The 14,327-nt window shown below is 37.5% G+C and overlaps 1 protein-coding gene across 12 annotated transcripts in view; it reads right to left on the bottom strand.

Annotated features, from left to right (window-relative positions):
• The window catches only part of VPS13D (vacuolar protein sorting 13 homolog D), a 104,588-nt gene that overhangs the window by 69,800 nt on the left and 20,461 nt on the right, over nt 1-14,327 (bottom strand). For 9 of the 12 annotated variants that reach the window (XR_003994621.1, XM_030508138.1, XM_030508137.1 and 6 more), the window contains 15 exons: nt 12,940-13,974; nt 11,959-12,049; nt 11,276-11,402; nt 10,164-10,344; nt 9,134-9,316; nt 8,660-8,737; nt 6,420-6,642; nt 5,765-5,975; nt 5,460-5,631; nt 4,917-5,029; nt 4,154-4,363; nt 1,896-2,161; nt 1,599-1,732; nt 782-937; nt 6-231 (listed from right to left, as the gene is read on the bottom strand). Coding sequence is in view for 11 of the 12 variants with exons in the window: in XM_030508138.1 (XP_030363998.1) it covers nt 6-231; nt 782-937; nt 1,599-1,732; nt 1,896-2,161; nt 4,154-4,363; nt 4,917-5,029; nt 5,460-5,631; nt 5,765-5,975; nt 6,420-6,642; nt 8,660-8,737; nt 9,134-9,316; nt 10,164-10,344; nt 11,276-11,402; nt 11,959-12,049; nt 12,940-13,974 (3,406 nt within the window). In the remaining variant the exon portion in view is untranslated. The remainder of the gene's footprint in view (nt 1-5; nt 232-781; nt 938-1,598; nt 1,733-1,895; nt 2,162-4,153; nt 4,364-4,916; nt 5,030-5,459; nt 5,632-5,764; nt 5,976-6,419; nt 6,643-8,659; nt 8,738-9,133; nt 9,317-10,163; nt 10,345-11,275; nt 11,403-11,958; nt 12,050-12,939; nt 13,975-14,327) is intronic. The other 3 variants (XM_030508141.1, XM_030508143.1, XM_030508140.1) reach the window with 2 other exon arrangements.

The following is a 14,327-nucleotide window of genomic DNA, read 5'->3' as shown; positions in this document are numbered from 1 at the left end:
CATACCAAGAACAGGATCCAACACACGTTTAGATGTATCTCTCTTTTCATGTGTCAAGGAGGAAGTTTCATTCACCAGTGCTGAACTGGAAGGGTTAGCAGTATTTTCAGCAGTCGATACAGTTGTGTCAGGCATAGCTACACTAGTCTGTTGAGGAATTGACTTTGCAATTGCCAAGAACAGTTGAACATCATTGTAGGACAGTCTGATATCCAGCGCTTGCAAGTGAATCTAAATGAAAAATTAAAAAATAAGATTCGATTACCCTTTTCTACATATTTTTCTTGTGTACTTCGGATATTAACAAAGCTTTTCCCAAAGGAAGATAAAACTTAGTATTAGAATCTGATGACCACACTGTTTTAAACCTCCAGTAATAAAATTACCAAGCTTATTATCATTTACTAACAACTAAAAGCATGTGTCAGTGGAAAAAAAAAAGAAAAAAAAAGTTTTTCTTTAATATAATGGTAAAAAGACGACTTAAATAGATTCCCCTCTAATAAGCACTGAGATATAGACCATAAATCTTTTTCTTCCAGGTATTAGTAACTATCTAACATGTCTACATTATCAGCCTACTTTTTTCCCCACTATTCATCTCCATAGTATATCCCAGAAATCCCTCCCTTGTTACCACTAAGTGCACTTTCTGTTTCTTTGCCTTTTCCACTTTAGGAAAAATCTGTCTTATTCTTTTCTTATGCATTTGAAAGTATTCTCTGCTAGATCATGGTCCAGTATTCTCTACTGCATGCAGTTTTATTCAGTTTAATCTTACCTCTAGAATAGGAGGAAAATCCTCACTATTGAAAGCATCCAACAGACCTGAACCACTTGGATAGGAAGCATTCCCAACAAGCTCCAGCTGAATTTGTACTGGATCAATGATTGACAGTGCAGTCTCTTGCTCATTTCCTAACCGGCATGAAAACACCTACAAATTACAAATGGGTTTAAAAAAATTAGGAAGTGAGAGAAAAGGCCTAGCAAGAACCTCAGAATCAGACTGACTACCACAAAACATGACTATAGCCATGAACAAACTGCTTTCTACAGAGAATTCCTTTGTAAACTTTAAGACAGTAGATTCCAAAACTTTTCCAGACAATTTCTTCCAGTGCCCAGCTGTGCTGTAAGCTCTGGAAAAGAGATTCTGATATGCAACCAAATATTCCCTTTAATGCTAAACTTAACTCCACTGTTAACTCTATCACCAATACAGAAAACTCTTTGGGTTTAGGCCTACAATAACATTTAGGCTTTCCCACATCTTTGCATAGCCTCTTCTTCCAAGCAAGTTCTTTTAAACTTTCCCTATATACACTACATAACCCTCAATTCTGAATGTTCTTACTGCTCTCTCTTCAGTTGTTCAGAGCTTCTTCAGCTCTGTTTCCCCAAGACTGGCTGCAACACCCTAGCTCTCGTTCTGCTCTACTGAAGAGGATGCAAGGTCACTTTGCATACTCAGAATTCCTACTCACAAACTTGCGAATAACAAACTTCAAAAACCATCTTATATATTTATAGTAAAGTATCTTCACAAGCTCCTCTAATTTTAGATGTTTTACAAAAACTAATTTATTTCTTCTTACCTCAATGCCAAACAAACTACCAGAGAAAGGACGATCCAACAACTTGGGCTTGTAAGTGAGAACGGTCGTCCCCTTCAGAATAATGGCATTGGTATCGAAACAAGACATGTCTTCAACGACCACAAATTCAGTCCCTTAACAAAGCAAAATGACAAATAATCAACAAGGCAATTGGAAATATCACTAAGGTATTTTAAGCATTTGTAGCAGGTCCTTTAACTGACCTGTCTTTCCACTAGCGCATGGCTTTTTATCAGAAAAGCTCCTAAGAAAGGCACTAGAAAAGAATATATTTACCTGTCACATTAACCTTAACTTCCAGTTGTTTTTCTGTAGACACATGCAGTGATGAACGTTTTGTAACTACTCCACTTTTCACTGCTTTGGGAACTACAGTTGTTTCACTGCTGTAAGTTCGCTGCCGGGAAGAAAGGTGAGTTTCCCGCTTTTTGCTGCTTCCAGGGGTATATAAGAAGTCATGAACAAGTAACAACCAGTCAAAGATCAGAAATACACGAAGATTGTTCAGAACAACTGTGAAACTGGAGGAATCCTTTGTAGACCTTTTAGGAAGAGAGAAGAATACATATGAACTGGCATATATTTAAAATGGTGGAGAAAACTATCACTATCCAGCAAGTAAGAACTACATGGAACTTTATAGTGATACATTTAATTTACATAGTGTCTGGCCTTTAAAAACCATATATATAGTTAAACAGATTGAAATATATCAAGTCGCTGCACCCACAGAAACGCAACAGATCTTAACTGCATGAATTCAAAGCTGTAAAGATACAAAAGTTGAACTGAAAAACTATGCAACAAGAAATGAACTTACAAAAGCTCCTTTAATACATTGACATTATCAGTGTTACTTCGCAAAGTCTCCAATTTTAAAACTGATCTTTTTAGTACTGTTTTACATCTGTTTAGTATCAAACCTAACGTACTGCCTGTGAAATTCAGACCTGGCTCCATATCCCTCTAAAGCATTAGATGTACAATGTGTTTCCTCTCACACCCTGACAGCATTCTGCAGCACAGGAAGCTGCTTTGTCATTCAGAAAAAATGCTAGCCAGCCTTAGTGAACTTTTAGCATCCCATTTTGAGTATCTGGCTAGGGGGGATAAAAGTGTTTGGTTTCATGCTCTAGAATACCAATTATATCTGGTCATGCTAACTGGAAAATAATCTAAGCGCTTAAATACCATGAAACAATTTTATATCCACCACACTCTTAACTATAAAATCTCTAAAGGACTGCAGTTCCTTTGTGAGAAGCAGGCTGCCTGCACTGCTTCCAACAGCAAAAGCCTTTAACCCTCCCTGGCTCTCCAGGAGATTTCCAAAGGGCACGAGCCAGTATAATACTATCACTGAGCTCTGCAAAAGCTTACATCTAGTGCCAAGGATGCTCTCACCAGTAAAAACCTAACACGTGCTTATGTGGCTAAAATTTAAAAACGTAACAGTTAGGAAGAAAATCCCTGAAACTATCACCCATAACCAGATTAGGCTGTACTAGGCAAGCTAACCTCCAATCTAGGCAGCTACTGGATCACCAGTTACACCAAAACCACTCCAGTTTTTTATTTTTAAATCCCATTGCATTTTAGTTCCGTTCAAATCAAAATCTTGGTGTCTTTCTGAACACACACTTGTGAAGTACTCGAAACCATCAGGCATTATCCAAATCTTTACAACAAATTTCTCTCAATTGCCTGAAGTTTGGTTGGTTTTTTATGAACAAATGTCTTCCAAGATTTTCTACTGGACTAAAATAGTCCACAGATTTTTTCCTATGCTACTCCCGCAACTGTTTCAGAAGGTATTATGTAAGAGTTAGAATGCTGAGTTTGGTCAGTGAGCGTGATAAAAGGCAAAAGCAATGTCTCTAGCCATATCACTTCACCCTCTTCTTTGCTTCTTAACATCCTTCAACAGAACACCATGTTGTTACAGGTAAATACTGACATTATACTTTGTATTCCTGGTTTCAATAATGAATTAGAACAAAACAGAGATCCACTGTGGTGCCTTTAAGCATTCTAAGGGATCTGGATAAGGAAAAACAAACAGGGTAGGGCAGAATAGAGAAGAGAATGTAGAGACTGTTTTGTGAAAGAAGTGCCATTTCTGTACTTATTCGATTCTCTCAGAAAGGCAAGTGTGACACCTACCGGGAAAAAGCTTTCGTGCAACATATAAAATCGTATTATATTATTTTTAATATGCAAGCATACAAGTGATACGGCAGACTTTAAGCACTGCTGATTCTAGTAGGCCAGAACTTCATCCGATTCACTACACATTTAAACCTAAAGTTTATTGCAATGAGGGGGAAAAAAAAATAAATCCAACAACCTTCAGATAACGCATAACTGCAGATTTCATCCATCAAGCACCACTGACCACCCCAAAAATGTCTTCAGATTTGAATACATTGCCAGCAGTTTTGTCTACATTAGTAACAGCTACATTAAAAACAGGACAATCCTGATCAAGTATGTCATTATTTAAAAACAAACACGTAAATCCCAGGATTACCAACCTGAAGTGCAATTCAATCTGGATTGCTCCTGGACTACTGGTGTTCTTTGATGACTGAAAGATGCAGTTGAATAAATTCGGTGTGCCTGTAGCAGACTTCTGTCCAGCGTAACGTGTGTCAAATGCCATCATGGAATGAGAAACCAAATTTACAGACTTTGTTCCATTTGAAGAGCTTTCAAAAAGCAACTTGGATTTCTTGAAATCAAACCTAGGAGAGTAAAAAGCAGAACAATGTATTTAAGAGTCCTGGAGCTCATTTATTTCTGGAAGTCCCTTGTTTTAAATGTGTGCATAGTATACTGCCGATATCTTCCATTTACATATTTTCTAAAGCAACTACAATCACACCTCATGTCACAGAGACAGAAAGTAGATCTATACTGTAGGTAATAATATTTTCCACTGATACAGAACCTTCCGGATTAAAAAACCCCAACAAAACAACACAGCAGAAGTCTGAGGTTTTTTAAGATTATCTCTCAACATTTTCTTAATTATGATTCCATTTGTCTTGGCCAAGTCAACTGATAACTAAACTCTGATTTGAAGGACAACTTGAAAGGCACAGTATCTTCTGAACAGTGCCATTCACTTCCATCCTTTAGGTCAGCTGAAACTCTCAATCTGGACTCTAACTAAAAAATTCTGTTTCATTGCATTATTAAACCATAATTTCATGTATTATGTTAACTCCTGTCCTACAATCTCTCAGATTAGCATATTATTCAGGATAAGGTATTCAGTAACAACAAAATTCATACCTGGCTAAAGAGCTGCATCCATCTTTGCCTTTTGGATCTGTGAGTTCCAGGCTCACATTAACCATGTCGATGAGGAATGACATAGAAGTATACACTTCTCCACTCAGAACTGTCTGAAAGTGGAAAACACCCAGATTCTTTTCAAGAGCATCTGTTTAACTTTCATTTCTCAATTAAATTTTGTTATTTCAGACAAAGAGCTGTTGTATCTTTCTCCTTCAAAGAGTTTCACTAACCATTGTTGGGGCAAAGTTACATTTCACAACAGTGTAGCCTTCAACTTGAAGTTAATCCACCTCCACACTACTGTTCTAGAGCTTCTTTGTTCTTAAAACATCACCATACTTACCCCCACAAAAAAACCCAAAAAGCCAACAATTCTTTCGAACTGTTTCTGGTACCTTCTATTATTAAAACAGATTTTAGTTTCTAGAAGTTTGGGTATTTTTTTTTAAAGATTTAGGTGAGAAGCCTGCCATGAAGAGCAAACAAATACCCCTGACATTTCAAGACAGAATTTCAACTGCATATAGTTCCTCTTACATGAATTCTTGGATCCTGCAAGTCATAAGGCCGCATGAACTCTTCTATAGGCTCCCCAAGGTTGTTCTCCAGCAGTCCTCTTATCAGCTTATACTTGTTCAAATCCAGACTGCAATGGACTGATGACAGGTTGCCATGTATCGATATATCTGCAACTGCATGACTTAACTCTCTACGACAAAGGAAAAAAACATCAGTATTTTAAGGTGCTATAACACAGCAGGTGACACATTTAAGATAAAGTAACAGGCAACTAAAACACTGGGTTTAGGCTGACAGCATAAAGTGATCCTGTTTAAACTCACTTGTCTAAGTTTCTCTCTACTTGTAACTTCAGCCTGAAAGGTTCTGTCAATAGACTTCCTCCTGTCTGCCTCACAAAGTAGGATGGAAAGCTCAAGTCCGCGTTAGTATCTTCCATAGCCTTTGAATACTCCCTGTGGTACCTTTCTGCAGCAAATATGTCCATGTCCTGCAGATCAACCACAATGCAGTCTAAGAGGCAGATGTGATCCTCTGCAAGTGCACAGGAGATAACACATTAAGGAAAAAGAAAAAAAAAATCTGTACAAAACAAATACAGTTTCTCCTGGAAGTTATTCAGTTTCTTTAATCTTTTTTATTCACACTCATCAGTAACTACCAGATATCAAGCTCACTCACAGGTAAATGTAAAGTCTTAATTAAAAGTCCAACTATACTCCTTATATGTGTGTAATGTGCATCTCAAAACATGGCCAAATTGCAGAACTGGTCTTCCAGAAACTGAACTACAATTCCCTAATCCATTAAGCTGCAAAAACCAACCTTGAAACTAACAAGTCATCTCTTTTAAACCTACAACCTTTAGACCCAGAGCCTTACTCTGTCAGTGTCACATAGGTTACAAGCAAAACTGCACTGCATTATTTTACAAGGAAAAAGAGCAGCTACGTAGAGTTTCTAGTGTTTGTCACGTACCTGGGCTGTCAGGGTTCAATACAACAGGGAGCTTTGGTTGCTGCCCTTGTTGCTTACTCAGAGTATTCAGCACAGGCTCACTCTTCAGCTTAGACGTGTTCATTCCTGATGATTTTTTCATGAACAATCCTTCCATTGCTACTTTTGATTCATCAGCACTTGTTGTTTTCTTCATGCTATGTTTAGGAGTTCCCAAAGGAGATGAAAACTGAACTGAATCCTGCTAATAAAAGTAGTTTTGTAATTAGTAATAAATTTTTAATTTAAATTCTAAGGAACCAATACACCAAGGTTCAAGTTGAAAAAAATTCCTGTCAAAAAACCACAAGTACTTTATTTGAATGCCAGTATCTTTTACTGTAGAAAGATGCCTGAAGTTTTTTCTTATAACCTTAACAGAAAAAAAAGTTTATTGCAGCAACATTTTAAAAAGAACCCTGTGAAATCTGCCAGTAAGAAATTAATTCAAAACCAGTGGGGTTTGAACAAATTAAAGAAACTTCAAACATATAACTGAAATGAACACAAAATAGAGGGGTAAGGCTGTCAAGATATCAAGCATTTCTGTAGCATAAAGACTGTTAAAAAGCTGGTTTTCAGAACATCATCAGAAGATGAAAACAAGACATATCATTATTTCTGAAAGATCATGTCAGCAACTTAGTATTTTATTAGAATAAGGGAACAAATACTTCTATACATGAAGTTATTTTATGCACTTTAAATACTTCAGTCACCATGACGAATCTGTGTCCCCAATTTATTCTGCAGTAGCTAAATTTAAGATAGAATAAATCTCTGCCCTTATTGTTAAAATGCCCACAGGTGAAAAAAGAAAAGCTCATTTACAGATGTGTAACATTTTAGACATTTCCCCCCCACCACATATCCAGTGGAAATCTTAAGACCTTTTCCACCTTCATGATGCTGTCTAGCAGCAAAAACCTACAACGAGTATATAGTTCACTAGTATAGTTCAATAGTCCTGATTTATTAATCTCATGTTTCAATTTTACTCAGCTTCACATGCCCCAGCAGGTAACAGTCACTTGGCTTCAGTGATCCACTTGCCCCTTTACTTTGGGATTGCTTCCTTTACCTGTGACACTAGTATTGTTACTGCCACTTCCCACCTTCTTTCTGTATCCAGCTTCTGATGGCACTGGAAAATCCTTACCCATAGACTTTCCTTTGGGTTTTTAACTATTAATCTTACTTGCCTTACGTGGTTTTTAAATATTATTCATCGGAAAAATTCATTGCAGTCATGATCAAGGATTTTAAGATGAAGAATTTGAAGACATTAAGTTTATACTGTAAAGACAAGACTAAGAAGTACATGCAAAGAAAAATGACCAGATCATCTATAAATCCATCAATTTATGCAATAAATACAAATTAACAGCTCCTCAGACATGCGTAAAGAGCACACCACAGCAAATTTAAATCCTATTCTTACAGAATTCAGCAGTCTTTAGAACAGAAACGTCATTTTTAATGTATAAAGGAACTTTTGAAGTGCTAAATTCCACAAGAATATTTCCTTTTTTTAAATGAATGAGAATCACCTGAAAGCTACTATAAAGCCATAAAATACCTCAAAAAAAACTGGATCCTTGTATGCATTGCCTTGTAAAATCCGATCCTCAAAAATAAACATAGGACAGAGAAAAAATGAAAACAAAATACCCCAAACACCACCTGATCCCATTTCAAACCTCGAGATTTCCACAATGCTACATAACACAGTATTTTTAAGTTGAAACAAAATCACTATGCATACATCCTTTCTTCTAACTCAAGAATCTACCACAAACCTTTAATCACACTCGCACACTTGAGTACAGAAGACCACTCAATATTACAGTCCAGGATTTCTTTACAGCAAAGACACTGGTAGATTTAAACCAGATAGAAGTAACAGACACACCAAAAAACTGCTGAAGCAGTTCAGTCTACCTAATTTCTGCCCCCTTTAAAATGGGATTAGGGGATTCCCAGAACAACTACCCATTTTGTTGCATAGGTTAGATATAGAAAGCCAGCAAGATGGATCTTCCTTACCCCAAACTTGACGGCTGCATCTCTCACCAGCAACACCAACTATTCCCTGTTCTGCGCCTAGCCTTACCTTCAAGCATTCACTGGAAACCTTTCATTAAATTTCATGTAATCAAAGCAACTACACACGCTCGGTTTCATTAAAAGTAGAAAAAACAAAAACCCCAATTCAAACCTGTTCTGTTCTCCAGTGTGTTCCAGCAAGTCTCACCCCATACAGATCTCTGTTTTCTGCTATTCGCACTGCTGAAATATCCCTGCTTAAGAGTTGAAGCAGCTTCCAAACACGGTTAGCTGAAACTCTGTTATGCTCTCACACTTAGGTGTGCGCCCAGCTGTGTCCTGCCTCCTTATAAGGCCAGTTCTAGTAAGTTCCACAGAACCAGCTCCCTTGCCTGGACAGTCTCAGAAAGCCAGCCCAGGTGCAGAAGGGAGCAGCTGGGTACAATCATCAGCAGGCTGGGTCCAGCAGCTTACCCTGCACAGACTGGGTAATGGACTGTGAACACAGAACTGGCATGGACTGTTCACTACTAGTAGCACGAAGTGTAGATATAAAGTGTAAGAATCATTTACCATTTTGATATAGAAATGAAATGCACAAGAACTAGAAAAAAAACCCAAGCTGCTAAATTAAGAAGTAATGTTCTTACCTTGTTCTTTAATGAAAAAGTGCCCGGCATACCCGCAAAAAGGAATCTGTTCTTGACTTTCAGTTTTCCAAGATTAGCTACAATAAGACTATTAGACTTTGAGCTTTCAGGTATAAGCAGAACAGGAGCACCAGCCTCAATATCAAGAAGAACTCGGGAAGCTCGCTGTGCTTTATCTCTTACCTGGGAAGAGCAAAAATTCAGTACAAAAAATAAATATAAGCTAATTAGAAAAGGATGATGACACAAACAGCACACACCTGTGCAGTATGTGCAGTAATACGGAGAGAAGCATAATGTCACCACAAAGAGGCAGAACAGACACTACTCAGCTCACTACTTAAAAATTACTTAAAAAGAAATATTTACAAAAGGAGGAAAAAGCATCATTTGGAAGAGGTGTTTCAGAATCAGAGTCAAACTTCCTGATGCACAATGAAGCATTTTAACATAGGCAAGTATTAAATGTCTTCCAACTATGAGAAGCAACTTTTTGAACAAGACTGTTAACTATTCATCACTCCCACATTAGGTTTTGTACAAAATAGGCTATGACTGTCATGATTATTTATCTACTCTATCATGCAGAAGTTTGGCATCTCTACCAGCCATCATCCTTATTCAAAGACATACACCTGAGTAGAAAAGAAAGACTTCTCATTCGGTTCTCCTTAGTTAGGTATTATAACTACCTAGTGAACAGTGGAGGAAAAGGCAAAATAAAATCTTGAGCCCTTTTTGTCCAGCATCACAAATAAAGGAATATAGGTGTATGGGTGCATGCTGCAGGACCCAAGTGCCAAAGTTTTCAGTAATGTGCATATTGGTATTCTATGCTTTCAAACAGGAGCAGGACAGTCCTCAATAAGGTCTTTTAACTACAAGATCAGTATGAGCAATCTCGACCAACATCAGAACTCTAAAATCTAATCATTTCAACTCACCTGAGTTGATGCATTAAGATAAATTTTATACTGCAATTCAACTGTGAAAAACAGGCTAGGAAAGAATAGAAAACCCCCAGACATACTGTTTGTCCTTCAATTGCTGCTCTTTGCCATCCCAAGACATCCTGAAGCTGAGTAAAATGTTGGATGAATGACACCACCTCTGCCTGGAAACGCTGAGTGTGCACATACTGAACAGACGCCATCTGCAGAGTGACACGAATATCACACTCTCGTAGGAGCAATGGATCCGGCCGCCCATATCTGATAAAGGTTGAAAGTAAACTATAGTTATCCTAGCCAGGTTTTACAAATAGGGCTATTGTTTTGCATTAAAGATAGTAATACTATATACTAAAGATAGTAATACATTAAAGATAGTAATACAGAGAACGTAACTGATGTGCACAGTGTAGAATTAAAACTATTTCAATTAAAAGTGTGAAAACCTGGGTTTATATTAATTATTTCTGAATTACATACATTTAAGTGCTACTGAGTTTTAATTCAGCAAACAGGAAAATTCTACATTTGGAACGTACCTCTAATCTCTACAGCTAACAGAATTACCTTTGGTGATTTTATACATCTGAAGAGTGGCTTATAAGGTAAGTAGGGCATGATACTATGTAGATTCCACTCTGAATCTGTGTGCTGTTACATTTGAAGTTAATTCCTTAACATCACTTGGATAATTTCTAATCTGATTAATTCCAGCAGGTGGAGGAGGGGGTGGAAAACCATGAAATGTCACGGGGTAAGAACTATTGCTTTACACAAAGTGGAAGAACTTCAAGAGTGCACTATGACGACAGCAAACCCTTAATTCCAAAATTAAGGAGCAATGGAAAATCTGTTTTATCAGTTGAAAACCTCTTCCAACTTAAAAAACAACTTAGTATTTTATCTAGGAACAAACTATCACCTAAATATTGTCAAAAGCAGCTTTAGACAAAATAAAAAACTATTTTTCCTGATAAGCCATGTACATTGCAGGATAAAGAAAAGTTAAAAAGTTTATGACTGAAAATGTTCAAAGTCTCATTTAAGTCACAAGCATCCAAAGCAGAATCATGCAGACCTGACAGCTGTGGGTTTGGTTTTTAGTGGGGTTTTCTGGGTTTTGGTTTGGTTTTCTTGGGGGGCAGGGAATTAATGGTGCTAATATTAAGTCACAAGAAGTTTAAATTCATACTTAAAGACTTGGAAAATGAGTGCTTCTTCCCCACTTGTAGTGAAACGTTCTCTGTAAAATTCTCCATGAGCTGTAAGGTCACTTAAGGACAGACTTCCAATACTTCCTTGCAGGGCTAAATCTCCCTCTGCAAAACAAAAGCCAGGCAATTAGTATCCTCCAGCACAGATAAGGTACTAAAACTCTATAAAGTTTCTGTTAGTGGGATAAACATGTTACAAGTAATTAAATCACATTAATTAAACATTAAATCTCATGTTCAAAGAAAATCATGTCTTTTTGCTACAAAGATTATATTAACCCAAACATAACTCTATGCTTCACATATAAAATGTGATCACACCACTTTGATTCATGAAAACTAAAATAGAACTCTTTTTTTCCTCTAAAACAGTAATATACTGTTGTTCTGCTCTGTGAAAGTGAAGTACTAAAATCCTGGCCAACCTCAACTAAAATGATCAAGGGTTTGACAACTGGGAGGGAGGCAAGGACTTAAAATCAAGCCTGAAAAAGCAGAAGCAGCAGCAGCAGCAGCAGGAAGAGAATGTGCCTCTTTCCCAGAAACAAACACACAAAAATCCCAATGAGCTCTACAAAAGCCCCCATTTCAAACCACGCCACCAGTGCACACCCCCTCCTACTTCAAGCTTCATACAACCTTAGCCCTCCAATCTACTCACCAATCACTTCCAAGTGAGCTGCAAGTTTTGACACACTGGCTTTAGCAAGCTCACTAGTTGTCTTATTCAGTACTAATGATAAAGAATGGACCTGGGCAAACAGAAAGGAACAGGCTGGTATTAAACAAAGTGATTTCACAGCTGGAAAATCTTGTTAGCTTTTTTTTTCCAAGACAATTGCATTTCAAGACATAAATGGCAAACAAGAATTAGCTGACTGGGAGACACTGAAGGAAGGTAACGTTTTTACTTCCTTGCTTGCACATTAACAGGTCTCCCAAGCAACTCAGAATTGTCATCAACCAATCCTAGCACTGTTCGCTTCATCCTTTTCTCTTTCAAGACTTGTCATTTTTATGTTAGACTGCAGGACCTCTTGGCAAACACACACATAATTAAATGTATATATACACATTTATACATATATATAGACATATATAGCTATATACTTATTAAAGTATATAGCTTTTAAATAAAAATAAACTCCATAGTACCTAGAACAGCACAGTGCCAATTTCAGTATGTCATGTCCACAATATTGAAGCAACCATCTCATTTAAGAGACCACAATTAATCTATGCCCTGCATGATCCCGAGAAAAAAGAGTCACAGACTTACATTCCCCAGACTCTCAGGCACAGAGCAGACAGGACGAGGCTGAGGGGTGCCAAACTCTACCCATAAGAGCTCCACTGATGAACATGGAGAACTCTTACTTCAGCATCCCTTCAAGTGCTATACACAAGTCTGATGGTCACAGAGCAAGGGAGCCAATCAGTCTGCAAAGGTTTTGCTTTTCTGTAACTTTTGCACATTTGTTTTTAAACTACATCTACACACACTTTAAATCTACTGTTTCTGAATGTATGCACATTTCTCCACTACACCATAAAACATTTGAGTTAAATGTCACCTTAAGTTCCTATAAACCAGACGTTTTATGACAGACAATCCAATTACTATTTTGCATCTCAAGTATACCTTCAGATCCAGCTTAGTGTTTACAGGCTCTTGGGCTTGAGAAGCTGACAAGGTATTTATTTCTGATTTGACTGCCTGCTGAGTATCTTCAGGTTGCAGCTTCATAGCATGGTTATCAGCAGTGGATCCAATCCCAAAGAAATCCAGTATCACTACCCAAGTTTGCAAAGTTATTAAGACATCTAGACAATTAAAATCAACGTCTACGCTACGGTTAATTCTGTTATAGCGAGAAGAAAATTCAGGATGTTTCCTATCCACTAGAAATATATTGATATGAACTAATGAATCATCAAAGTTACTTTTTCCACAGGACAACTTGGATCTGTCTGCTGATGGAGAAGGAGGTGGAGTCAGAGGATACTCAGAATCAGCATCATCTTTTTGCTTCTTACGGGAGGCACAAACTGGTCTTTGGTACAGCTGAAAGACATTAGGTGCTTCTTCCATATGGGAAGGCAGGGAACGTGGCATATCTGGATATTCTACATTGGATACTGAGGGACAAGACTGGGAAAGATACTCCTTATGTGCTAAACTGGATGGCTTGGGTGCTCCACGGGACACCATGAGATTCTTGTACAAAGAGTCTGGGTTCTTCTCCAGAAGATCTTCCATCAGCAGGGAACGCAGGGCAATCTGAATAGACAAAGTCTGAGGATGATCTTTAGCAAACTCAACCTCAAAATCCTGAAACTTAAGGCTGACAAGGCCTTGTGCACCGAGTGTAAGGTCACCACTTAACTGCACCTGGAGCTCTGAGATACGAAAGTTTGCCTGAATCTGAGTAAAAGATTTTGTTTCCCTGATAGCTACCAACTTGTTTGGAACAGAATTAAAACTAGAATGGCTGAATAAACCATTTTCTTTCCGTTCACTTGAGAATTCTGTGCCTGTACTGTGAAGTGATGCTGAAGGAGAACTATGACAAGTTGAAGACACAGAAGTGGTTGGAAATCTGTTCAAGTCTTCACTGTAAATTAAATTATCCAGAGTCTGAAGAACTTGTTCATACACATGTTTTGCTAACACCACCTACAATGTAGAAAAAAGAAACAATCCTTACATTAGAGCTCTCTATATTAATAAAATCAGTACCTATTATTTTAAAACTCACAAGTGGAAAGACTGTGGCATTTCAAACCAGACAAATCTTAAGTTGTCCACAAGCAAAAAATAATCCAGAACAAGGTACAATGCAAAACTGAAGCAAAACAGTTCTGTATTAGCTCTGCAAGATGACATAATCTGGAAACATACAATATAGGATCCTAGAATAAGATACCTTGTATTCCCAGGGAATGTGTTAGTTAAAAATAACTCATCATACAAACCAGCCTTAATTTACCATGCTGAGATTATAGCGTTATATATGGATTCTACCTGGC

This window comes from Strigops habroptila, chromosome 16 (genome assembly GCF_004027225.2).
Source record: "Strigops habroptila isolate Jane chromosome 16, bStrHab1.2.pri, whole genome shotgun sequence".
NCBI classification, from domain to species: domain Eukaryota; kingdom Metazoa; phylum Chordata; class Aves; order Psittaciformes; family Psittacidae; genus Strigops; species Strigops habroptila.
The sequence above is the reverse complement of the archived record's forward strand: the minus strand, read 5'-3'. Positions and strand labels throughout refer to the sequence as shown.